This window comes from Sinocyclocheilus rhinocerous, unplaced genomic scaffold, assembly GCF_001515625.1.
Source record: "Sinocyclocheilus rhinocerous isolate Xijiao unplaced genomic scaffold, SAMN03320098_v1.1 scaffold178, whole genome shotgun sequence".
NCBI lineage: Eukaryota > Metazoa > Chordata > Actinopteri > Cypriniformes > Cyprinidae > Sinocyclocheilus > Sinocyclocheilus rhinocerous.
Genome location: NW_015653463.1, coordinates 18,048 through 46,042, shown reverse-complemented (window position 1 = coordinate 46,042; position 27,995 = coordinate 18,048). Strand labels below are relative to the sequence as shown.

The 27,995-nt window shown below is 36.8% G+C and overlaps 2 protein-coding genes and 1 long non-coding RNA gene across 3 annotated transcripts in view; 1 reads left to right on the top strand and 2 right to left on the bottom strand.

Annotated features, from left to right (window-relative positions):
* The first annotated feature begins 214 nt into the window (after positions 1-214).
* hint1 (histidine triad nucleotide binding protein 1) lies at positions 215-3,064 on the top strand. The gene is made up of 3 exons (XM_016522060.1): positions 215-382; positions 791-895; positions 2,761-3,064. The coding sequence occupies exons 1-3, from the start codon at positions 272-274 to the stop codon at positions 2,923-2,925; spliced, it is 381 nt and encodes a 126-aa protein (XP_016377546.1). The 5' UTR covers positions 215-271; the 3' UTR covers positions 2,926-3,064.
* Positions 3,065-10,235: 7,171 nt separating this feature from the next.
* On the bottom strand, positions 10,236-12,668 carry LOC107715834 (chondroitin sulfate synthase 3-like). Its single transcript, XM_016522046.1, has 2 exons — positions 12,665-12,668; positions 10,236-12,455 (listed from the first exon to the last, which is right to left on the bottom strand). The coding sequence occupies exons 1-2, from the start codon at positions 12,666-12,668 to the stop codon at positions 10,828-10,830; spliced, it is 1,632 nt and encodes a 543-aa protein (XP_016377532.1). The 3' UTR covers positions 10,236-10,827.
* Positions 12,669-21,319: 8,651 nt separating this feature from the next.
* The window catches only part of LOC107715855 (uncharacterized), a 17,779-nt gene continuing 11,103 nt past the window's right edge, over positions 21,320-27,995 (bottom strand). The window contains exons 2-3 of the long non-coding RNA XR_001637144.1: positions 23,615-23,616; positions 21,320-21,333 (exon numbers count right to left, since the gene is read on the bottom strand). This is a non-coding gene — a long non-coding RNA (uncharacterized LOC107715855). The remainder of the gene's footprint in view (positions 21,334-23,614; positions 23,617-27,995) is intronic.

Below are 27,995 nucleotides of genomic sequence, written 5' to 3'. Positions count from 1 at the left end.
TTTTTGGCATAAAAGAAAAATTGATAATTTTGACCCATACAATGTATTGTTGGCTATTGCTACAAATATACCCCAGCGACTTAAGACTGCTTTTGTGCTCCAGGGTCACATATTAGATTAAATAAACTTTGAAAACTTCGCTTGAGGCTTTTATTATGAAAAAGAGTTAATTTTAGCTGTCCAATCATGTGCTCGGTCGTCAGAGGGAATTGTCCAATCGTTGTCGTTCTGAGCTGTGTGTGATTGACAGAAGCAGATCGCTGTGGTCATCATGGCGGATGAGGTGTCTCGAGCTCAGAGCGCGCAGCCGGGAGGAGACACGATCTTCGGCAAAATCATCCGGAAAGAGATTCCTGCCAACATCATCTATGAAGATGATCAGGTGCGGTCTGTTTGTGCAGCTGCACTGCTTCAGCGCTGACACGCCAATGCGGTTGATTCTGCGCCTGCTGCCGCAGCATTAACATGTTTTTCAGTGAGAACCATAAACTGTCTGATCTCTGTTATCGATGCATCTGCAGTTCCGTTGCAAATTCAACGCGAGCTCTGCAGTTCAGCTGGAATCGAGGAGATCTGGAAATGTGCCATATTTTTGCGCTAGTTCACGTGTTCTGCACTTGACTGTGAACTGTCGCATTTCTCCACATGCTGCGATTGCGCATATGTTAATGAATGGTTTTTGTTGCACAGCAGCTGTGCTATTTTTATGCTTCATTTTAAATAGATATTTCATACACCTAGTTTAATGTAGAATGCACGTTGTTAAACTTTCTCTGTGTTTGTGTATTAGTGTATTGCCTTCCATGATGTGGCCCCTCAGGCTCCCACTCACTTCTTGGTGGTCCCCAAAAAGCCCATCTCTCAGATCTCAGAAGCAGAGGACGATGATAAAGAGGTCAGTATTAAACTGATACGGTAACAAAATGTGTTTGAAGTTACTACTTCATTAGCCACAGACCTCCAATGAATCTAGTGCCCATGAATCTGTTGATTACCATAGTATTTACATATATGTGGCTTTGTTTCTGAAGTACTTTTTGTTTTCTCCATGGACACTTAATAAACATTCTTTAATAAACAGTTCTGCACACAACATTAAGTCAAGTCACCTTCTAGTTCTTTATACAGATTGTTTCAAAGCAGCCTAACAATAATAAACAGGAAAATAACAAAATCATTGATGCAGACAACTTTAAATATATGAAAAATTCAAATTCTGCTGTATAGTAGCTCTAAAGTAGAGCTCTATGGAAGACAACAGTGTTGTTATTCAGCTCAAGTCAGTTCAATGTTCAAACCTATTGTAGGTTTATCTTATCTCATAGAAGTGGCAGAATTCCACATCCAGAGATAGATTTGCATAGACTTTAATTTTTAGTGCATTAATTTTAGTATTTAAAAAGCCTGTATTTGCAGGGCTACATGTTAGGAAACACCGATGTGTATCTGGCCAAACAGGCTTTCATCAGGGTGCCAAACAGTAGCAAACAAGAAGAGGTTAAATAGATTCACCTGTGTTCATACATTTAGCAGCTCGAACCACTAGATGTCTCTTAGGAGTGAAAAGTATTATAATAATATATAATGTGAACAAAAAGGGTATAGTGTAAGCAAAAAATGGAACAATTACAAAAGTAAATCTCAGTTAAGCAACATCACAACAACATATTTTAACAACAGAAAAATAAAAAATATCAGACTGCTACAAATTTTTTTTTGTGATTTCGTGACTTCTCTGATTGGTAGATTGAAGATTCTCTTCATGGATTGTGGGTAGTGTAGATCTTCACCACTAATTCAGTTATTAAACAATTGAAAGTTATTAAAAATCAATTTTCATAATTTAAATGAGTATTACTGTCTAGTTTCGTCAGCTTTATTATTGAGGCACTTTTTAAAGTGCCCCTATTTATGGGTAATGAAATGTTCATATTTTGGTTTTGGGAGTCCCCAACAACAGGTTGACATGCGTTGCAAGGTCAAAAAGCACTTTCATTATCTTATAATATGCATTTATTTTTTACCTTACTTGCTCAACGACTCCCAAACGATTCGCTCAACGATTCATTTTTCCAAACCCCTCCTTTGCGTGATGCTAATCTGCGGTGATTGGTCCGATTGGATCTCGCCTGTAATGCCTGATAAAGCAGCGTTTGTGAGCGCAGTGCTACTTTGTGTACAGCGTTACCGGGGAAAACGCTATTATCATCGCTCCAAAAGCGGCACCTAGTGGCAAAGAATGAATTTGCATTTTCATTTAGACCAATGCGAAAAGACCAACAACTGGGCGGGCAATATGCTAATGTTTCATGTTGACGTCGCTTGACGGTCAGGAAAATAAAAATGAACAAAATGCTGTCATTCTACAATTCTCCACCGTATTTACTATGCTGCGCGCAAGTTCAGGTAACTCAAAAACTTGCATAGACGAGCTGAGACCAGACGTGAGATTTGATCGTAGCCACCGCTCACATCCATATTGATAAATTCCAAGTTTTGCGTTGAAACGACCGTACGCCCAATTTTCTGTTGTACGTTCGTTTCGTAAATGAGGCCCAATAACTTTATACACGGTGCACTTTCAGATTTAAAACTTTGCAGGATGGTTTCATTCACTTAGAGTGGTGTTACACGCTGCATGAAAGGTCATTTTCAAAAATCCATAATAGGGGCACTTTAAAACTCTATGCCACTAGACCTATTGGTTAATGTCTATTATGAAATATTATGTGTTATGATTGTTTATTTATATTGGCACAGCTGCTTGGACACCTGATGATCGTTGCTAAGAAGTGTGCCGAGGAGGTGGGATTGCCCCGAGGATATCGACTGGTGCTCAATGAGGGTCCTGACGGGGGTCAGACCGTTTACCATGTTCACATCCACGTGCTGGGGGGTCGTCAGCTGGGATGGCCTCCTGGCTAACTGCTTTTCTCAGGATATCACTGTCTCTCTCCAGTCGTGTCGTTGTTCGCCATAAGAGTGAGGTTAATCGTTACATGTCAAGTAGGAGTCCATCAGAAATACATCTGTCTAAGGACATCAATAAAAACCATTAAATGCTGTTGTTTGGAATCATTATTTCAGTCTTGCCACAAATATTCCAGAAGTTTTTGATTGTTTCCTGGGCCGGCTTTTGAATGCCATCCTATGTGTTATGAGTTACTGCACTGTTAACCTTCAGAAGTAAACATACAAATAATGTTTACTTTATTTACTACTTAATAGAAACAATTTGTGGGGTGAGTAAATTGACAAAATGTTCATTTTTTGGTGAGCTGTCCTATTAACATGAGCATCCGAGCTCAGAACAACAGAGTGAGCTGATGTATGAATATTTTAAAATAATGTCAGCTTTATAGTGTGTGCATTCAAGTTCCATTTGCTCAGTAACTTGAATAATAAACACTGATCACACATTTGTACAATTCAAAGAGTCTTCATGACATAAATGTAAATAACAGGAATGCTGACAGCCATGATACAACTTTGGTTCATAACCTATACATTAAAATAAATGAAATGGATTTTTCTTGCAATACATCACCCTCATTTGGTTCATGTGGGTACTCTTAGGAAAAATGTAAAAAGTTTCATGCGCCCCCTGCAGTTACAGTGATTGCTAAACCCCTAAAACTGTTTCCCTAGCACTAATGTGTATTAACATTTAGTTTGCAGTGTTTACTGCTTTTTGTCCAAATCAACTTACAAATGAGGAATACAACAAGCGATTAATCATTATCTTAAGGATGCAATAAATATGAGAAGTGCTAATAATAAGTTTCAGACATTTCATGTAAGCCAGAACAGGGAGGTATTAGGAATTGTGAAAGCGTAGAAGAAGCAGGATACAGTTGTGTTCACAGAAGAGATGAGTTTTTAGATAAATCTTTCAGGGATTTGGCTGGATTAGGAAATAATTCCACCAGCAAAGAACTGTGAATGAAAATGTTCTGGAAATGATTTTGTGCCTCTCGGTCATGATTTTTTTCTTCTGTCTATTCTTTTCAGAGCCAGCACCATTCGTGACATTATTGGGATTCACACAGATTCACTGTTACTCAAATATATTGTTATGTTATCAGTGTTGGGAAGGTTACTTTGGAAATGTAATAGGTTACAGGTTACAAGTTACCCTGTTTAAAATTTAATAAGTAGTGTAATATCAATTACTTTATTAAACTGATTACATTTGATTACTTTTCTAAATTTCTAATGAATGTTTTCAACTGATAATCATTTTCTAATATTTAAAGCAGGCAGGGTTAACCTTACAGTAGTGCTCAACACTGATTACTGTCAGACTTTCAAAATCCTTCACTTGAATTAAGATGATAAAAAGATTATAATTTAAACAGCCACCACAAAATCTGACTTAGCACCTCTTTTTACTTTGAGATCGTTTTGAGGTTAAATGCAAATTTACAATCATAACAAGATATAGTTGTATATAGTATTGTAGCATTGTACAGTAAGAAAGTTATTTCCCTTAACCAGGAAATTAACGTTCTTAGAATTGACAGACAGTTGACCCTGAGAGGTCAAGTAAATACTTACAGCGGATCTAAATATTTATAATTAATTATAACTAGTTATGATTAATTATTCATATTTCCCCTTTGAGCTGATTCGCTACAGTATGATATATATGATATGATATAACATATAGTATGATACTGTTTTTGAAATCAAATCCTAACAATGCCTTGGGGGGAAAAAAATCATAAACCTAAATAGGACTTAAAACAGTTAGAATAAGCATGTGTCCTATTCTGTGTACTGAAATGTTGGTGTCTCATATTTTAAAGCAGTCAATGCAATTTGGGAAAGAAATCAATCATATCTGTATGTGTGTGAAAATATTCAGATGTAACTTTGTAATCGTTAGCATTTTCATAAGTAACTACTTTAATTACACATTTTTTCTCAGTAATTGTAACAGATTACAGTTACATTTATTTTGTAATTAAGTTACGTAATTCCCTTACATAGAATTAGTTACTCTCCAACACTGTATGTTATATTCTAAATCTGTAATGATCTGCTCTGGCAAAGTCTGCATTTCATGCACACTGAGCATGCTTTAATCAATTTCAACACTTTAGCAGCAGCACATTATGAGATCTGATGAGCGTGTCAATCCATTTGTTTTCCCTTCATTCAGATGATAATGTAGCAGTCATTCATCACTTCTGCTAGCAAAATATTATTCATACCTCTTCTCATTAAAAAAGCAAAGACATCCAATTGCTATTACAGTTTTCCCAATTGTTTACACACTAAAATTCAAACTTGAAAAACTATAAGCAAAACCTGAAACTCGTACCAAATCCCAGACCAAATCTGCAAAATGGCAAGCAGTTCCTGCTTCACACTCACGTTTTAACAGGTTGCATAAATGTACTGATGGGATATTCATAGTAGTATAATATAACATTGTTATTTAATAATGAATTGGCCTTATAGTCAGGTGCCTCAACAAGTCATAACATACTGATATCTTAAAATAAATAAGTAAATAATTGAACACAATAAATTTGCTAATTTTTTCAAATGCAAAAAATCAATGCAAAAAGACAAACACTCAAAATGTAACAAAAAAAAAAGACATTAAGCTGCATGCTGCCTTCTATTTTGGCCTGGCCACTACACCTCATCTTTATCACAAGCAATATTCTCCCTGACTAAAGAGCAGAGAAAGAATTGTGGAGTGACAGATCCAGCTGCTGAAAGTCCACACATCAACTTCATCACAAGCTTCCTCCAGCGTCTGGAAAAGAGGCATATGGTGATGGGTCATACATTTTAGCAGATGCTTTTATCTAAAGTGACTTACAAATGAGGAACACAACAAGCGATTCATCCTAAAGAGGTAAATAACACAAGTGCTCATAATACATACTTTCAGACATTGTTTAGAATAGTAGGTTACAAGTTAGAACAGGGAAGGATTAAGGGAAAGTGAAAGGGACTGAGGGATTTGGCATTCCAGCTGAGGGTGGGAAGATCATTCCACCAGCAAGGAACAGTGAACAAAAATGTTCTAGAAACATAAATAGTCGATAACAGTAACAATTATGACTTTTCTTGGGGGATCTGATGGCTTGTCTGTTTTCTTTAAATGTCACATCAGTAAAGATTAGGGTGTGTTATTATGGCAGTCCTTCAAAATGCATCATAGCTGATATTGGCCAGCTACAGCGGTTTAAACAGACAGCAGTTTCTTCAAGACATAATACGCAACTTGTTGAAGTGACTCCCACATTCACAGTTGGTGGAACTGTTGAAACCACTAGATAAACAGTGCTGGCCACAGGTTCACACAGACTGTAATTTACAAGCACACTCTGTAGGGACATTTCTCAGCGTAACAGCAGGAGAGTTGTGGATCATTTCTGTGACTGGAAGCCTCTGATGAAGGGCTTCAGTCTCTGATTACAGGCTCCTGTAAAGGCATTTAAGTGCATTTCAATATCACGGTTTTTCACAACAGTTACACGTTTGCTGAATCTTTGGCTCATTGTCCCAAAAGCCTAAACTCTAAACACAGAACCACAAACACAAAATGCAAAACTCTGCAAATCTCTAGCAAATGCAAATACTTAATCCAAAATCTCTTTATCTCCATATTTATTTATTTGTTTGTATCTTGAGTAAATTGAAACTTTATGCAAATGAAAAGCAACTTTTGGGAGTCAGGAAAAATGTATCCTTTCTGTTAGGAATTAAAGCAAACAAGTCTATATGCTGTAAATTATTATTATTATAATTTTTTACATTCATCAGATGTAGTAAATAAAAGTTAACAATAATATTGATTGTACAGAAAAATGCTGTTAGACATCCCACACTAAAATAAATCAATCAATAAACAGCGGATGTTGCAAACATTTAATGATCTATTCTTCATTGTAAAATTACACTGAATTTCTTATTTATCTCTTTTAGGTATGAGATATGGACATATCATTAAAATTCATAACCTTATCAATTGTGTACATCCTTTTTCTAATAGGCTGAGATGCTTATTCCATTATTTTAAAAGAAACTAGACTGATTCATAAATTCAGGTATGATTGTGTAATATTTTGAATACTGTGAAGAGTGTTTGTACCACACTGGAGTTGACTAATAGGTCAAGTTTTATTATACACTATTCTTTCATCTGTTTTTTAGTAATTTTTAAATGGGCAGCATTGTAAAATGATCTGAGAAATAACAGATTGAAGCATTGCTCTTTTAATTCAGATTTAAGTCAGTCTCTTTTAAAAAGACTGATTTGGTTTAAAAAATAAACATGCTGATTTTCCATCTTGTAGTACGATACAATTCATAGACACACTGGAGATATTTATATATAAATGGTTGCCCAACAAATTATTCATTGTATCAGCCTGTATCAGAAAAAGATTCACTGTCAAAATGGTTTGATACGGTATAGATAAAGATTATCTGTAGCTGCGGAATGGTTGCTCTGCTCATGTTATTACTGACAAACAACAGTAGAAATGCATATAGCATCTTGATCGCTGATAAGCAGCCCGCAGCAGCAAAGTCACTGTGTGGACGGGGCTTGAGAGTTGGGTCACTATAATACAGTACTACTGCACTATGAAAACTATTTATTAGTAATTTTCATAGTGCAGTAGTATTTAGCAGAAACAAATATTGTTAGCCCCACAGTACACTGGAGTGTTTACCAGCTCTTGTTTCATTAATTATTTTTAAGGTGTGTGCATGCCTCACGAATCCAGACATTAACCTTTAGAGCAGGATGGTCACAACGATTCTTTACACCTGTCATGATGATAAGTGCTCTCACCTACTACTAAATGAAAATTTCTCAAAGGTCAAGAGGCTTATTTACAAAGTTTTTCTGACAACACAACCCTCTACGGATACTTAGGCAATTGAATCGTCATTGGCTAGTACATTTTTTTGTTTACTTCCCAGACTGATATACTATATGTATGTGTGTGTATATATATAAGCGATTAAAAAAAATATATATATACTGTATATAGCTGTATATATATATATATATATATAATACATATATTAATGTATTAGAATTAATATGTATTTTAATGTATTAGAATAAAGTTAAACTGGAGAGAGCATTTATCTGAAAGATTGCTGGCATTTATAACTTGTAGAGCCTCTTACTGTATTCTCAGCACAAGGAAGACACATGTCTTCCTTTATAAATGTTATTAACAAAAAATAAACAACAACAAGAGTAATCAACAACTACTAATAAATGAATACCATGCATGAAAAGGAGTAAAGCACATAAGATGTACGTATAAAATTATTAAGTTGTATATTTTAAGATAAACTGTTGCTTCTTTTAGACTAATAAGGCCAAGAAACTTATCATCAAACAAATAAACGAAGATTATTTGTTATTAACTGACATCAGCTATATAACATCTAATGTAAAATAGAAAATCATATACTGCTAATATACAGCAATGCCAATGCTGGACAGTTTGTTTGTTTGTGTTAGTCCACCAAGTTCCAATCAAAATGTTGCAAACCTTTGTTGACTGTTGTTGTCAGAGAGGAGCCCTTCAATAAAACTGGGCCCTGGAATGTGCTGTCCACCGCAGATCCTTCAATTTGAGACGTCCTTCGATGGAGCTGGATGATGTGGCAGCCTAGATATGCAGTTTCACAAGGATGTGTCCTTCCATTTGAGAAGCACCCAATGTGAACCAGGCCTACGGGGTGCCTGAGGGTGTTAAACAACCTCAAACGAAAGCAAGAGCACCCCGCAGTTAAAGCTGTAATAGCATATTGGCGAAACAGATATGGCAAATGATTCAGTGTGTGTTTGCACTCTGGAGAGCATCAAAGGTTTCTGTTTACAACAATACTACAACGTTGTTTTAATACTACAACAACGCAGCCAATCACAGACATATCTTTTGATTTTTTGAAAGCAATAGCCAATCCCTCGGAGTTCAAAGTGATCTTGCGATAAACTAAGATTAGTGACAGCTTTTTAGTGATTATAAAGGGAGTGCTCTTTGTGCAATGGACAGGGTAAAAATATGTCACAACAGACGTGAATTAAGGCACCCTTCACTATTTTCAGAAGCACCTTCAGTGATTTGATTCTGAGACCAGGCCTGGTGTGAACACTAAGCAAACCAGGACTAAATGCATTTTCTGCTTTGGTCTGCACCAAAAGAACCAAGAGAACGACGGAACTACAAGTGTAAACACACCACTAATCTCCGATCAAATCATAAAGAGTTCATATAAGCACATCATACACAAATTCAATTTAAAAAAGGAACAATTTTATTTACCTCACCTATGTCACAGATTTTTCTAAGCTAAGTAAATAGCTTAAAATACTTATTTTTAGAGTAAAAAGAGGTGTACAAACTAGTGTGATTTTTGGCATCCATGTAGAATTTAGCAAATATTCTCAATCTTTCTTTATACTGATGTAAATGTAAGGTGCACCGTAAAGAAGCAGATCTCCAGCAAAGGTCTTGTTCATTTTCTCTTTAGTCCCTCTTCTCCTTTTGCATAATGAGCCTTGTGGACAAAGATGTGATGCTGCTTATATCTCAGCAGAAGTAGCACAGAGAGCACATGGGAGAAGAATTGGCTGAGAAACATGAGCACAAAGCGGTTGTGCTGTACAATTTGGGTTTTAAATGATTTAACACCTAACAACAGAATTACTACAGTGATGAGAACAGTCTGACACATACAATATCTGTTTTAAGAAAAGTTTCTAAATTTTTTTATACGCATATCATTTTATACTATAATTTTTTCATGATGATATGCTGATATGTTACATGCATACCTAATCTTAGCTCTTAGAAACGTACATTTATTCATGTATTGTAACATTTGGATCCATTTCACGATGGACTTTTAATATGATGGATAATTGCATCCTTCCTGGTATCAGATGGATGTCTAAAATCTACATTGTCTAGGATTTCTCACATAAAATCTGACAAGAAAGTAAAGGTAATATTGTAATTAAAATAAAAGAAATAATGTAAAAACAACTACAACAAAACAATTTAAACCATAGACAAATGCATATCAATGTTTTTATTATAAATAATTTTAACGTCACTGAACTTTTCCCACCAACAAATGAAAAAAAAATCATAAAAGCCACAAAGCAAAAACAGTTGTAAGTTGTTCACTGAAGCACACAAGAAAAAAGAACAAAGACATAGCCACATGGTAACCAGTACCTTTATATTATGGAACACATTTAGGTAAAAATTAAATCATTGAACAGTTCCTTAAAAAAAATACTGCGATAAGGTACAATATTTCTCTTTGTATAAATCAGATAACTCGATTTGTCTTGTCACTTTCCTCAACAAGGAAATTTAAAGCACATTTGTGGCACTTTCTGTACATTATTATTGTCATCTTTATTATTATTATTATAACCACTGCAGTGTGAACTAGCTTGTTTCTATTGAATGACACACAGAGAACACCAGTGTCCTTATTCCATGTTGTGTTCATGTGACAGAACATGCTCCTGAGTGTATGAGAAGATTGCAAGATGGAAAAAAAATTAAGATCAAAATAAGCTCATTACATACGTTCCAAAGTGACCTTCTTTTCAGACCTGTTCAATAAATATCTTTCTGAAGATGCTGCATCATACTTAGATAGCAGGAAAAACTTTTGAACGTTGCACTAAAGAATTTGGAGTGTACTTATTTGATAGGATGTACACTTATCCAGAAAATACAAATATCACACATACAGTGAATGAACTGCTTTGCACTTTTGCAGATCTGAGGCAAACTCCAGGGATTGCTTGCAACATCAGGAGGAAGTCCTGTTATAACCGACGCCTAAATGTTTGGACAACCACAATTCTGCCAGCTGCATTGTGGATGCATAAGTGCTCGCTTTAGACCCGACACACATTTTGTATTGCTTAGGGTCTAAATGTGTGTCACACAGGACAGGGTGATAAATATGCACAATACCTGCTTCTTGGGAGCGAAACACTTTCAAGCCAGAATTAACGACTTTCGTGAACAAATCGACATCCTCTAAACCCCAGCCTTGTATTGAGGTGTCAAAACCCCCAGCTTTAAGCAAGTCACTTTTGAATATGCAGGTGATACCAAATCCATAATCTCGCCAGAATCCACTCTTCTTGGTGAAAACAAAGGCGCTGTCTTCAGGAGGGCCTCCAGCATAGACAATTTTGGGATCATACTGACTGAAGACGATAGGGAAATATACCTGCCTTTCTTCAACAGTGTTGTCTCGACACCTTTGAAGAGCATCAGCGTTGAAGACCAGGTCCACATCACAGAAAAACAGCAGTGAGTTGTTAGCCAGCTGAGAAGAACCCATCTCAAGGGCGAGGCCTCGAGAAAAGCCTCCCATCATGGGTATGATAAACAGGTCTGCTTTAGAATATCTGTTACGATATTCCTTTATCAGCTCCAGGTGTCTCTCCTTATCCTGGTTTGTATCACTGTCAACCAGGATTATGGTCAGTTTCACACTCTGGTTTGGGATCAGGCAGATTCTCTCAAAGTTTTCCATGAAACGTACAAAGACTTCATAGCGACCCGTGAGCGGTACAAGGAAGTGGATTTTTGTCTGACTTTGCTCTTGCACGTCTTTTGTGGATTCTGAGATCTGGAAGGAAGAGAAGATCTTGAGCGAGCTGGAGAGGAAAGAGAGCGAACGAGAGTCACCGTTGACGGCGTCAACTAGGTCGCCAACATCCAGTTCCTCTGCCTCGCTGAAGAATGGTTTACTGAAGGACTGCTGAAGGTAAGCGTGTCTCCGCACTGGCACCGTCACTTTCCTACCCTTGTGCTTCTTGTAAAGCAGCAGAAGGTCCAAGATGTATTCGGCACCGTGAAGCGGATCCACCCTTCTATAGCCATACTGGATCTCCTTGAAGTCTATAATGCGGCCTCGAGTTTTGGCGTTCTCGTTGATCATCTCCATCACTTGAAGCACTGTATCTTCGAGTGCTGAGCGGACCAGGTTTCCAAGGCCTTGACGGGGCATCTGCCTCTCGCTGGTGGAGTACAGGTGCCTGCCGGTCAGAAAATCCCACTCTATGACACCTCCCTCCTCTGTGGGGCGATAGCCTGTGTAGGACGGTGGTGCCCCCAGGAGCTGGTCCTCCCACTGCACTGCAGCATTGCGGAGTCGGCTCATGGTGACGCCTTCACGGTGCAGCAGAATCGTGCGATACCGGAGCTGAGAGATCTTGCGGCTGAGCAGGTAGCTGTGCAGCCTGTACTGATAAGCTGGACGCTTGTTGGGGTGCAGCGTGATGGCATTGTGGATCTTGCTACTGTGAAGGTCCTGGATGAAACCTTTCTTGTTGTGCTCATAGTTCTCATAGAACAACTGCTGCATCTGCAGAGAGAAAGATGAAAACAACAGGCAATTTGAGTGATAGTGACGTGTTTCAACTAGTGGTGTAACGGCACATGTATTCGTACCGAAAATGTTTGGGAAAAAAGGAAATTCTGACAATAAATGCCGTTTTGACGCTCTTTGATGTGATGTGACAAGTTTACTGTGTAAACGCCTCAGTTCTGACGACAGCGTGAGGGAGCACGATCATCCCTTCATCTTTACTAGTTTTAATGTGAAATAAACATGAATTAACATCTCATGCCCATTGTAATCGCTTAATCAGTGTTTCACTCGCGGAAAGACGTGTTTAAAATGTCACGTAGCATTTCATTTACCTCAGGCAAGTCATCAGTGTCTACAGCTCATTATTTGCTAGAGAAATCAAGTCTAGAAATATTAGACTATATACTCATTGAATTTTGCTTTACCTGTTAGTGATGTCTTAATCATTTAATGTAGGCTATATTTAAATAAATCTCTGATTATATTTCAAAAACAAAAAGAAATTGTATAATTTAGATGTTCATTTAAAACTGTATTGAGTGCAATTTACATGTTTGCATACGATTTTTTTAATTTGAGTGTTGATTATTGTAGTTATAAATGAATAGTAATTCAATTTTAGTTTGGGCTCTTTTGTTAATTGTAACCTCATTAAAGTAAAAGGGCTCCCTATAGTTTAGAGCAGAGGTAGTTTTTTATAGATTTTTTTTATTTTATGAGGTAGATTTAAAGAAAATTGTAATTCTAATTGAATTTATTTAAAGAAAGAGCAAAACATTGTTTAATTAAAAAAATATTATGTTTAGTATTTTTTCCTCCTGCTGTACCGAAACCATGCCGAACTGTGACGTCAAAAGCGAGTTACGCACCGAACCGTCATGTCTGTGTACCGTTACACCCCTAGTTTCAAAACATCCAGTCAATATGGAATTGAAATATCTGGTTGAAAAAGCATGGAAACCCGTTCACCAGCACCTGTAAGTGCTTATTGAACATGACAGCAGCATGAATCCTTCCCTATGCTGCTACAACAGCTTCCACTCTTATGCGAAGACCCGATTGGTGAAGATCTTCCACACCAGACACTGTAAACTACAAAAACCCTTACAAAACTGTAAGAATAAAGTTTTTGCATTATCTGGTACAAATCAACACTACTAAACTCCTTTAATCAGTGTAAGGAAAACTGTGTTAGTATTTAAATGAGGTTTCAGAATGTTGCTTTCTGCAAAAACCCAGCAATAGACTGATTTCTTAAAGATGAGTCAATAAAAATAGTTCTACAAGGCATCATTTTGAAAGTAGCATGTCTGTCAACATAGAAGATGGGCCTTGTTAATAAACATCATGTAAACTCTTATTGTAGGCTTACCTACAACAACGAAGTGTACTTTTAAATTTAGCTTGTGCATTTTTTTCAAAGTCCCATCAGCTTCTTTATCACTTTTTTTTTTTTTTATCACAAAATAATCCCAATTGAGAGATCAAGCAGGGGCTGACTGTACCAAATAAATAAATACATGGACAAGAAATACAGTTTTAAGTTGAGTTTGTTTTATTATATTATTGTTATTACTATATTATTTTTATTACAGCTACTATTAATTCACTGACAATGATCAGTTTTACAGTTACACAGAATGCAAATCAGAATGAGCAGTAAAATCACAATCAACTGTTGCAGAGATCTGAGCAATACTGTCTGAAAGTTTTGAGGACGCTTGTGCTGTCTTCCAAGATTTGCCTTTGCAATAGTGAGCAAACTCCTGAGAATAGATACATCTGAACAACCGATGAAGTCATAATCCCTCAAGATGTATTGCATCTTGTGCAATTATTAGAAATTATTCTTATTGCCTTTGGATTATTAGTTTTAACCCATGTGTTAGACTCGATTACTCATATTGTATGACACCTTGAACAGCACCAGCACTATAACTGCAAGTGTGCTGCTTTGATGTGCTTCTTGACATTCAGGACAAACATTAACACTTTTATTCTGACCTGCACTGAACTCATCAAACTCATGTGCATTCCTTTGCTCTGAAAGTCTCTGCCGACACGTCACTATTGATGTGCTTTTGTTGTTTGAGCGACTGATGCAACACTGGACACATTTCTTGGCTGTGGTGTTTTTCCACAGTTTTCACACCAGAACTCCAGACATGACTAATCACAATCCTTGTCATTCTTCCAATGAGATGAGGCAAGTTCTCTGCAGTCATTAGAACTGTTCAGACACATCTACTTCCACAGATAATCAGGATGCCCTAAAAACCCTTAAGAAAAAGCTCTTAAGATTATTTTTTTGTCACGAGTGAATTACAAAAAAAAGCTTGCAACAAAGCTCTGATTGTGATTTTAATAAAGAAGTAAAGCTGAACATTCTCAAGGTAAATCTCTTATGACTCATTTCTAGTTATTAACAGCAGTTTCCTAGTGTGATAAATGCTGATGTCTGCAACTTAACCCTGATCATTTGTCTGCTGACAGGATATAAATGGAAAGCTGGCGCTTGGCTCTAGCACTCAGGTTATTAATGCTGCAGTCATGCAGTCGTCAGCGTTCAGGAGGTCCAGGATGTTTTGCATCAAGCATAAAGCAGCTAGTGTCTCCAGAGCAAAACTGTGATTCATACTCCACTCTGAAAAGCATGACTTTGTATTTGGTGTAAATGTAAATATGTGAACGCAAAACAAGCAAATGTGGCCCTAGATCTGAGATGGTGTAAGGAGTGAAATTATTTCCTCATGAATCCAAAACGTCAGGAACTCACACAAAACAGATGCCATGCAACAAAACAATAAAATTAATCTGGAGAAGAGATCTCCAAAGAGAACAAACAACACCACCCCCCTTGCTCGTTTACGACTCCCTTCTCCCTGTTTTTTCTGCCTCTCCCTCTCACTCTTTTCCCCCAAAAGGTTTATACCACATATCATGTATCTTGTGAACTTGTTTTTCCCCTTCATGTTTGGTATCGTTCTAAAGGTCTCTATACAATTGGTAAAATGGTCTCAATTTCACCGTAGTAACTTATATTATGAGAAAGATTGAAACCTTTTCTAGAATTGTGTTCTGCTGAGGAAGGGGTGTGTCCCCCTCAGGGTCTGTGAGAATGTTTATCTATCTCCAGCCAGGTGCGATCCTGGGTCATGAGAACCTAAAAAACCAAAAGGACTTTTATGTTTTTACAACATTCTTTGTTTCTTATCTGGGTATATAAGGGAAATGACAAAACACTACTTGGGGATTCTGTAGTCAGAAAACCCCCACAGCGTATGTTAATCTGGAGCTCTGCACCAGAGCTCACATACTGCTGCATGTCTCTCTGCTGTCAGTTATGCATTTAATTTTTTATTCAAAAATGTAACTGTGTTAATCACATTGTGCTCATAGAACACACTTTATAGTTGTTTGTGCTACTACATGTGCACATAGGCTAGTTAAGTTTATTCTTTAAAACACGATTGCTTTGCTGTAAGTGTTCTTTGAAATGCTTAGGTACAAAGTTGTATATGTACAGGAGCAGGGTTGCCACGCGGCTACAATGTGATTCACAATTGCATTATCCTTTCTAAATTGGCTTCTAATTGTTTCATTATGTAATTGGCATGATACAATTTTACCTGACTAATAATAAATTGTTATATTTGATTTATTCTGATCTCCTCTGAAATCATGATTATTTCTAGTAGATTAAAATCGTAGTCTGGGCATAATTATAGAGAAAAAGTACACTTTCTGTAATGTGCTAGCAGGGTGCAGCCGACTGAAAGGTATTATAATCACCCTGTCTCCTCTGAGTAAGTACAGAACTGGCGAGTTTGTGCCGTGCGTTCATTGTTGGCCAAGTGAATTGCTAAGTGACACTGGGCCATTAATGAATGAATAATTGAGAGTATGGGATTTCCAGAATAATCAAATATTTAAATTAATATACAATCGATATTTGTGATCAGTTTTCAGTTAGAAATATTGCCTAAATTTAATGATCACTTGAAATTGGAGTCAGATTGAACACGGAGATAGACTAAAATTGAAACTAAATACTTATAAATCCAGAGGCGCAAGTAAAAGACTGAATACGCATTAAACCTTTAACCAGGCTGCTGGACTCCGCTTTTTGGGCCGGCGGGTGGATCCTTACAGTGGGACACAGTAAACCCTCTCTGATGCATTAAACCTACCATGAAATATGTACAAGTCCAGTCAAGTGTAATGCGCAGATAGAGAGAAATATATGAACCAATATGTGGAAGAGTAAGAGGAGAAAGTGTCAAGTCACTTTTATTTATATAGAGCTTTATACAATACAGACTGTTTCTAAGCAGCTTTACAGTAATAAACAGTAAACAATGCATCAGTGTTTTTAAAAGATTCTTCAGTTCGAGGAATTAGTAATTTTGCATTATATTTACAACTTCAATTTAAACCATCAAGCAGACCTACATATTGTTATTACAGACAGGTTTTCTTTGTCGTTTTGACACTTTTCTCTAAAGAAATGTAATTGTTCTCAAAACAATTAACACAGCTATCTGAACACAAACTTATCTTAACCAAACAGTTACATTTTTTGGTCAAAGCAATTATGATAAATGTGTAAACAATTAGGAAAACGTACTCTGTTACTAACGTGACCTCGGTTCCCTGAGATACGGGAACGAGTACTGTGTCTGCTAAGACGCTATGGGAAAAAGTCATTTTTCTCTGATGACTGAAGCCTTTTCAATAACATAGTGTAACTGCACGGCCATTGGTGCAGTGAATTAAAAATGAACCAATGGCTCAGCAGCGGAGCGTTATGAGCCTATGGCAACGAAGCCCGCCAGAATGGGCAGGGCCATCTGGCTATATAAGCGGGCATTTCGCCATAGGATCCTCAGGTTACTTCAACTGAAGCGACGACTGAGTCGTGCAGCTACATAGCACGGCCAGCAACACCGTACTCGCTCTCGTATCTCAGGGAACTGAGGTTGTGTTCGTAACCGAGTACGTTCCCTATCGATACTTCACTCGTACTGCGTCTGCTAAGATGCTACGGGGAACCAGTACAATCCCGCCGTGCTATGCTAGAGGAATGACTAATACTTGAACTTGCCTTAAGCACGAAAGGGGGCCCAGAGGGACCAAGTATTTTGCAGTGAAGCCCCGCAGGAGGAAATAGGGTCAAGCTCACAGAGGTCGGCCCAGCCTTGAGTAATTGTCCCAAGAGAATTATGTACAGCCTCGGAACTCAGTGAGGGCCAAGAGCGTACAAGGAGGCAAACGCCAAACACTGGTTTGTCATATGTGACCCTGGACCTGTCTGACCCTGCATAGACAGCAATACAACTGAAATGTTCCCAATTCCAGAAACGTAGCAAGGAGATCTGTAAAATAATCCATGTGACATCAGGGGTTCAACCGTAATTATACGAAACTACGAGAATACTTTTTGTGGGCAAAATAATAAAAAAAACGACTTTATTCAACAATTCGTCTCCTCCGCATCACCCTGGTGCCATTTTGGAGAATATCCGCTGGACGTAAAACAACGTATGCTGTTCTGTGTCAGCTGCGTCACGCCGGATCTGTTTCCTACGTTGTTGTGATTTGATCTTAACGGAAACAGCGTATCCGCGTGGCTCATGTACATTACCATGCCAAACCCTCAGAGGGTTGTCATGACAGAAATCCCTCCACCTTCCCCAGCTCCACCTGTATAGATCTACTACAAGGTGATTCATGTATGCTATATGGGGTTATTTCATGCATGTTATATTTGCAGCAGCAATATTTCTTACATGCTCACAGCAGCATGTTGTGGATGTATTGGCAGTAGCAAGTCTCGGTACTTGCTCTGCCACAGCAGCAGCAGCAGATCTATTCCGCCAAGACCAAATACATTAACATTGTCATGTACATTACCATGCCAATCCCTCCGACAGTTGTCATGACAGAACTGTGTTTCCTGTGCTGTGTGTGTTATTAAGTGAGCAGTTATTAGTTTGGGGCCAACTGAAAATATACCATGTTCATTTGATGATATGACAAATTACAGAGTTTTGTGTGTTGTGTTTGGACAAATGGTACATAAATGTTTGTAATTTGTGCAAAACCTTTTTTCAGATATTTTAAAGTATTGGTTGGTTGTATTAACTATTATGAAAACATTTGAGAGTTTTGCTCACAGTGCCTTGAGAAAATAATTTGCATGATTTGCAATTTGTATGAAATGAATGAAAATGTACAATCTGTTTAGGACAATTATAAAGTGTTCAGACCACTGTGTTAACTGTTTTGAAAACAGTGACCTGAGTTTGGAGAAATGTGTCAAATCGATTGAGAAAAACTGTAAGTTTAAAATTTCAGCATTCTCATTCAATAATCAATACATTTTTACTGAATATTGTCTTTAAAACTCTACCAGGAAATAGTAGATTAAAAAAAAACACTTGGGAGAAAGTTTAGTCAGGGAGGCCAGTTCTTCTAACAGCGTGAACACAGCAAGTTACAGCACGTCAATGTTTTTGTAAAGTGATCTTTTTGTAAATTAGCATTTTTACACCAAATACACAAAATAATGATCTTTTAAAAAGCATCATATGACCCCTTTAAAATAATTACTACAATAGCTCCTTCTCCTTATATAATGGCATAAGCCATAATGGAACTGGCTGAAATCACTGAGGTTCCCTTTTGGGGCTGTCATATTGATGCTATGGGAATGCGCTTTTTCAATTTTTTAATCTACAGTAGACTGATGTACAGAAATGAAGGCAGATTTAATAACTTCAGACACCTGCTCTCTCTGCTCCCTTTTCCAGCATTGTATTAAGAGGACATGTTGAGAAAGAAATAAAATCTTTGTCAGCACACTCTTCTAAGGGGTTTGTGAGGCAGTGCTGAGAGTAGGAATGCATCTTGGGTTTCTAAGTGTTCTGCTCTCCTCCAGTGTTTGACTGGAGTATGATGCATGACAGCGTGCTTCTCTACTCTGCGGTAAAGGACTTCTCCTTGCTCAGTAGTGTCACGGTATCACTCTGTAAATATTGTTTCATGGTGGCCTGATATAAACCTGTAAAGGCAGAAAAAAGGATCTTATATAAAGTCAGCCAAGAAGTGTTGTCTGTGAATCTTATGGTCTTTGGCTCTAATGGTCTTTGAACTGACATCTGCAGTCTGTGATAAGGATCAGCAGGTAAATCAAGTGATCAGATGTGTTTCATTGGCATTTCTGTAGTGTAATCAGCTCATGTGACTGCACAATTCTCTCTACTCATATGATAATCAAACACCCTCACCTTCATTGTGTTTCTGCCTAATATTGCCAATGGTACATTTATATAAATACATAAAAATAATCAAATGTGCCAGGGAAATTACTCTATAAAGTGATTTCACTATGACTTCTCCCTTTGATCTTCACTTCACAGAGACAGAGTCTCTGTATTTGGGGAGGTGAATAATGAATAATTATGTGGCATGTGCCATCCACATTTCATCTGGAGACACATGCCATACACACACACACACACACACACACACACACACACAATCAGAGCAGAAGACGTGTCTTAGAACAAGTCTACATTTGCTCTTAGCTGTTTATTAAGGAGATTATATTTGAATGGGCTGGAAGGTGTTTAGGTGAGTAATAAAAGTGGCATGCAGATTTTTCCAGGTTTGTCACAATAGAAGCCAATCAAGTTATCCAGTTTTACTGAGCTCAACATCAGCTGTGTCCTAATTCACATACTATCTGTGTGAGAATTACTGTGTCACAATGCGTTCTATGGTGCTCAGATTATATACTTTTTTGGCCGATTTTTGAAATGTGCATCTATGCATGATTTAAAGGTGAAATTACTATATTACCTACAACCCCTTAAACTATGTAAAAGCAAGAACTTGTGACAGTTAGTTTTTTTCAGCAGCTTACACACAAAATCTTTACTTGTCATAATTTCTGATACTCAAACACCAGAATCACACACCAGATCTGCAAAACCATACACTAATTCTCAGCCTTTGACCCAGTTTTCAATGTCATAAAACACTTTTTGCAAAACACAACGCACAATTCTCTATGTAACACAAACATCTAACAGGAAGTACCTTGATTTCCTTTTTCAAACACAACCAATCAAAATGCCACACATTCATCAGTGCCTCACACTCACTCCTCAAATGTGCAAACACTCATTGCTTTACCAACCAATCATGGCTTTAGAATAGGCCTATAAATACACATCTACAGGTCTAACATATGGTTAATGTATTTCTTTTCTTTTGTACTGTGTAATACTGTATTCACATCCACAAAAGCTTACAGTAAAAAAAATTTAAAATAGTTTGGTTTCAATCATGCTTTCGTGTTTACTGTGAATTTTTTAGCATCTCTCTGCCAATTACTTTCAGTCTTGTACAGAAATATACATAAGAGCTCATGAAAGAAGAGCTTTAGGTTTTGAATAACTGTGTATATACAAAAATATAATATTATGGCAAAAGTGTTTGCAACGTAGGGAAACAAATGTTTGCTTTTGAGATGTGTTTGTGATATTTTAATTGCAGTACTTCATTTTGCTAGAGATGTGAGGCATTTTGTGTGTGCAATTCTTGGATTTGTGTGTAAAGTTTTGAAAAAAAAGTTTTGAAAATGTAAGCAGTTGAAAAAAACTGTAAGATCTGAATTACATACCTGATTCACATACAGTATTACGGTAATTACAACTTGGCGTGAACGCAGTACAGTATATACAGTATAGCCCTATTGGTTCATTTGTTTCTTGTCTAGCTTTGTTATTGTAACTTGCTGTTGTTAAGCTGTGCTGTTTATTGTTGAGTCAAGTCTGTTCGAGTCTAATTCTCATTCTTCATGTCATGGTTTAGTTAGGTTATTTTTGTGTTTGGTTATTATGTTTATGTTTATTAAATAAACTGCACATGGGTTCTGCTGTAGTCCTGTTGTTTCTTCATAAATATAATCAAGTACAAGCACAAGTAATCCGTTTTTAAATGCACTTGAGTAAAGTACAAATCCCCCAAAATAATACTTAAGTACAGTAACCAAGTAAAATTATTCAAGTATTTTACACAAGGTTGGGAATTTAAAATCGATTCCAATTCTGGAATCGGATACGTAAGGTTAGGAATCAGATACTTGTTATATATTTTCAGATATACCAGATCGTTTTTTCCCCTTTTCTTTTACACGTCATCACTGAAGACCTGACCTGGTGATCAGAAAGGACCTTCTGCACTAATCTAAACATCAGTTTACATGATAGACTGCAGAAAGCGCTCAAAAATGTGGCTACATTTTGCAAAGCTTATTGTAATTAACTAATATGTTGCAAGAAAGGTGTCACCACCAATATGGCAAAGCATCTGCAGTTGGTTCACTGTAAAAACAGTTTTTCACAATCGATTTGACACTTTTCTCCAATGTAATGTACTTGTTCTCAAAACAATTAGCACAGCCATCCAAACACATAATTATCTTAACCAAACAGTTCAATTTTACCGCAAAAATTTTTTTTTCTAGTAATGCATTTATTAAAAGTAAATATTAACCTAAAATCTATAGATGTGTTCTCTGTTGATTATAAAACACATTCAGCTGTAGATGCACAGAGATGCTAATGAAAATACATGCTTATTGCTATTCTTTTTATATATATATATATTGTGTATATCTAAACGAAATAAAAATTGTTATCCAACACCTGATATCACCCATGAGAAAAAACTAATTGCCCCTTTAAACGTAAAATCTGTTTGTGCCACCGTTAACAGCAAGAACTGCAAATAAAATTGTCTGATGACTACAGATCAGTCTTTTACAGCACGGTGGTGGATATATATATATATATATTTATCTGACTTAGCTGGTGAAAATACTAGTGTTCTAATAATTTTGTCACTGTGTGCGTTCGCGAAAGCGAAAATGCAAACGGTAATGCAGGATTTGCAATTGCATTTGGATTATGTCACAATTTATGCGTCCACATATTGAAAACGCAATTGAAAATACAATTTGCAATTCTATTTGAAAATTGTCCGGAAAATCGTTCCATACGCGTCTTTTGCGCGCTCAAGTTCGTTATTTCAAATGTAGACGCGCGGCAGGTGCGCTCATAATGGAAGCGACGCGGTCGCGACGCGCTCATTTTTTCGAGGCGCGTCCGCGCCGCATCGTGATAAACACATTTCAACTTTTCAGAATGCCGCAAGCGCACCGCGGGTCATGTGACAAGAACCAACCAATCAGCTTCATCCTTTCCGTAACAACATTGAAAGCTCAGCCAAGATGAAGGAACAGCTGATCATAGCTGTACAGGGATAGCCATTTTTAAATAAATTTAGTAGTAGAGCTACTGCAAGCGATTTTTAGTGCTGCAAATCCATTTATCCTTTGCTGAAACTTCCGTGTCTTCATGGAGAGCGCGGGTCATGGTTGCTTAGCAACGGCAGACGCCTCCGGAGCGCAAGCGCCCGAACGCTTTGGGAAAAAAGCCGAAAGCGGCGCCTAGCGTTTTCTACACGTTTTTAGGCGAGACGTGTGAACAGCCCCTTAAAGAGGAATATAATGGATAAAATAGTGGCTGTCACTGACGACAATGCTGTGAACATGGATGTGGCAATAAAAAGGCTACAATTCATAAAGCTAGGTTGGTTTGCCCATACACTTAATCTTGGAGCTCAGAGTGACATCAGTCAGTCCGTTTACATGGACAACAATACTCCGATTTTAATACGATTAAGACAATACTCTGATTAAGAATCTACCATGTAAACAGAGATTTTTGATTACCTTAATCCGGCTAAAGTCATACTCGAAGTAAACACAAACAGCAAACAAACGAATGGCTTCAACAACAAGTCAGTGACTATGTTTACATGGACATCAGTAATCTAATTATTTACCTTATTCTGAATAAGACAATATTGTGATTAAGGTGTTTACATGAGTTGCTTTTAGAATATTCCTCCCATGTTCCCGTTTTACATGTTATAGTACATAGTTCGATTATAATGGCACACGTCATTACGTCCGCGCGCGACGCCATCCGACATCCCCTCCAGAATTTCACGTATAAACATAAATGGTTAAACTGATAAAAATTATTTTTTTTCTCAAAATTATAATCGTAATGATTGTTGTCATTTGAGAAATTTATTTTAGCATTTCAGGTATTGCACTTTCTCCAGTAAGCACAACTCAATAGAATGTGGACATATACTACATGGTGTATTTGACCTCATCTAGTGTACTGATTTATTATAGGCTTTTGTGATTAAGGTGTTTACATGAGTTGCTTTTAGAATATTCCTTTCATGTTCCCGTTTTACATGTTATAGTACATAGTTCGATTATAATGGCACACGTCATTACGTCCGCGCGCGACGCCATCCGACATCCCCTCCAGAATTTCACGTATAAACATACAGTCCGTCTTCGTTTTGGTGCCATATACAGTTTTGGCTTTTGGGTGTTGCATTTTTAATTTTACGAAAGCTTTAAGTGCAGTTAATTATTTGTCATGCTATACATGCAAACAGACGACGCCGTTGTTGAAGCAATGCTCTTTTGTTTGGCGTCAAACGGTTGACCACTGTCGTGTATATCCTGTCAGTCTATTTCTCTAAAACAACAGCGGTTGAGTAAGTGTATTTATTCAGCGATCACAATCGCAAACAATACAGTCGAGATCTCATGACAGAACACAGACTGGTCGAGTGACGCTTTCATTTAGATCGCTAAACTCCAGCTTGTTTGTCAGGAGCTAATTTGGTTCTTGAAAAAGGCAGTCCGGTACTAAAATCGCACCCAGTTCCGGCGGTGCAAAAACGCCCAAAAGTGGGTAGTTCCACAATTAGTTCTGGTACTATGAAAAGGTTCCCGCGGTGCGAAAGGCCCTAGCGTTTTCAGATCATCAGCTTCCGCAATGAGGAGCGAGCGCATGCGCATGGTTGCCAGATTGCTTAAAATAAGTAAAACACACCAAGCAGAAAATGTATGCTTGTAACAGCGAAGCTCTGATTTGGGGATTAGAACTCTTGATATCTAACAGCCGCACTCATGAAAGCTCGCGTAGTAGAGGCGTGTAGAGCAGTCTGCAATAACATTTTGTCTCCTTTTTTGACGAAAATAAAAAGAGGTTTTTGGTAAAGTTTTTATCTTTTTGAATACATTTTAGTCTCGTCTTATTTCGTCAACGAAATTGCATGTTGATATAGTCATAATTATCATTTATTGACCTTATTGTCGTCTCGTTTTCGTCTCGGCTTAGTCATGGGAAAAAAGCTCGTCTACGAACATTTTTCGTCATAGTCTTCGTTAACTAAATTAACACTAGCACATATCTATACTGCACTTCGATAATGGGACTAAAATAGGAATACTCCACATGTCTTACAGTTTTTTCAACTGCTTACAGAATCTTTACTTACTACAAAATTTCTGTGCTTTTGAGATGTGTTTGTGATATTTTGAATGCAGTGCTTCATGCAGTGCTTTGCAGGAGATGTGAGGCATTTTGCATTTTGTGTGTGCAATTCTTGGTTTTTGAAAAAAAGAGGCAAAGTTTTGAAAATGTGTGTAAGCAGTTGAAAAAAACTGTAATTCGATTTGGGTTTACTTCGAGTATGACTTTAGCCGGATTAAGGTAATCAAACATCTCTGTTTACATGGTAGATTCTTATTCAGAGTATTGTCTTAATCATGTTAAAATCAGAATATTGTTGTCCATGTAAACGTACTCAGTGACAAAAAGGACAGCAAAGACCCAGAGCATTGTTGTTTGGTTGAAGAGATCATCTACGGCAGACTGTGCTCTGGGAAATGTGCTCTGGTGTATTTACAGGCAGTGTATTATGTACTTTTTAAAGTGATTAAAATGTAACATTTGTTTAAAAATCTTAATTTCATCTGTCCTAGATTTGCCTCACTCGTTTATTCTTATTGTAAGAACCTGCTGGAATTTGCTCCCCTAGTAAATAAAAAATCTATGCTATAAATTATTTAAATACATTTATTTCATACTAAGTATACTTAAAATCCATTAAAGGGTTAGTTCATCCAAAAATGAAAATTGGTCCATGAATTACTCACCCTCAAGGCATCCTAGGTGTATATGACTTTCTTCTTTCAGATGAATCCAATCGGAGTTATATTAAAAATTGTCTTTGATCTTTCAAGCTGTTTAATGGCAATCACCGGGTCCTGCAGTGCATCAGTCCAAAAAAAGTGAAATAAAGCGCATCCATTCATAATAAAAAGTGTCTCACACAGCTCCGGGGGGTGAACAAAGGCCTCCTGTAGTGAATCGATGTGTTTTTGTAAGAAAAATATCTATATTCAAAACGTAATAATCACTTTAATCTAGCTTGTTCCAACAGTTGTACACTGAAGCAGTTCCGGGCGGATGAGGTTGGCGTTTGCTACAGGAGGCCTTTGTTCACCCTCCGGAGCCATGTGAGGCAATTTTTATTATGAATGGATGCTCTTTATTTCACTTCTTTTGGACTGATGCACTGCAGCACCCGGTGACTGCCATTAAACAGCTTGGAAGATCAAAGACCATTTTTAATATAACTCCGATTGGATTCATCTGAAAAAAGGAAGTCATATACACTTAGAATGCCTTGAGGGTGAGTAATTCATGGACCAATTTTCATTTTTGAGTGAACTAACCCTTTAACATTTATTGACACTTTATTTGGAGTATTTCTTTATTGCACAATGCACATTTCTTAATATTATGCCTAAAATGTGTTTTGATATCACTATTAATGAAGATTGTGTGATCTCTGGATAATATCAGTCTTTAAATGCAAGATATTTAAAGTGTACCTGAAGTATACTTGCAATAGTTCCACTTTAGCACAATCAAATATACTTATGCATATCTTTAGTTGGACATCGGCACTACTTCTGCACAATTAAAGTGCATTAAGCACAAAATTAGTTATTCCAATTTAGCAGACTTTAAATATACCAGGTAGTATACTAAAAGTACAATTACAGGGTATTTTTTATTACAGTAAGCACTTGTATTTGTAGTATACTTAGTACAAAATAAATGTCTTTCAAGTACATTTTAGTATATCTATTTTTTCACTAGGGTTTCAATAGCAGTGATTCCCAAATAAAACAAAAAGCTGTTATGTTATGTGTAGTTATGTAGTTATGTGTGTAATGTAGAGAACTATGTTTAGAGTTCTGCAAAAAGTTTGTTTTACAACAGCAAACTGAGTTTAGATCATGTAATGTGCTTGTAGTTTTGCAGACTTGGTCTAAAGATTAGGTATGAGTAAATGGTTTCGCTAAATGGGCCCCAAGTATCACTTTTAGTGTAATTTTAAAAACTGTCAAACACATTTTAGGCTTAAAATTAACAAATGTGCATTGTACACAATTAGTACTACAAATAAAGTTTAATTATAATTTTTATATCAGTAAGTCTTGAGCGATATGTATTTGATAGACATTTATTTGAGCAATAGATTTGAACTATACTTAGTATGAAATAAATGTATATTACTGTAAATAAATTGTTTTTTAGTAGGAACGCACACATTTCAAATTACTAGGGGCATCATTAAAAACTAACAGCCCTTGTGTTTAATTTGGACAACACTGCCTTTTAAAATGCCATGCTTATTTACCTACCTATGGGGGGGACTCAATGATCTGAGGAAGAAGTAAGTATTTTTACCCCCTCACATTTCTTTTTTTGTAGTGTAAATATAACTCATTTGATTACTTATCAAATCTCAATGTTTTGAGAAACAAATATATTTTTCACTCTTGCATTTCTGTTTACAGTACTTTGTAAATATATACTGAATATGGATAAAAGTCAAGTCCCCTTTATTTTTATAATGCTTTATACAGATTGTTTCAAAGTAGCAGTTACATTAACATTCTGCTGTAAAGCAGCTCTAAACAAGCCATTATACAGCTCAAGTCAGTTCAGTGTTGATTCAGCCCAGTTTAATAACTGTAAAGTTCACCGAATGTGCATACATACTGTATATACAGTGTATTTTTGCACATACATGTACACGTGCTATGACAGATCCTTCACTGCACACTAAAAGCCTAAATTAAATCTCTTCATAATATAAAGCGATTATATCTCTCCAGAAGACTCGGATTAGATTTCTTGATTCATTGGGATTATTTTTATGATGTCTTTATAAACTTTTTGAAGCCTGAAAATTTTAGATGATTAAAATCATGATAAAATATTATAAATATCTTTGTATTCTGAAGATGAATGGAAGACTGATGGGACATGAGGGTGAGTAAAAGATGAAAGCATATTCATTTTGAACTGTCCCTTTAAAAAGATATTACAGCACAACAGCGTTCATCACTCAAGTGGTGTTGGTCTGCTGTTGTGAAGATATTACCTTACAGTTTTTTAAAATTGGTTTGGTACTAGTTTCACAAGTAAGGTGTACATTTTCAAAACTCTTAGTACAAAACTTTAAACTGATCACACTTGTAACACCACTAGTCATTCTTTCAAAACCTGATCTCATGATTTCATTGTAGTTGCACATATTTTCATTCCACATAATCATTGTTT

What these genes read in the sequence shown, in the direction of transcription:
- hint1 (XM_016522060.1), top strand. Translation starts at nt 272, where the DNA reads ATGGCGGATGAGGTGTCTCGAGCTCAGAGCGCGCAGCCGGGAGGAGAC. An exon ending in TCATCTATGAAGATGATCAG is followed by an intron (nt 383 to 790) that starts GTGCGGTCTGTT and finishes TTTGTGTATTAG; the next exon opens with TGTATTGCCTTCCATGATGT. An exon ending in CAGAGGACGATGATAAAGAG is followed by an intron (nt 896 to 2,760) that starts GTCAGTATTAAA and finishes ATATTGGCACAG; the next exon opens with CTGCTTGGACACCTGATGAT.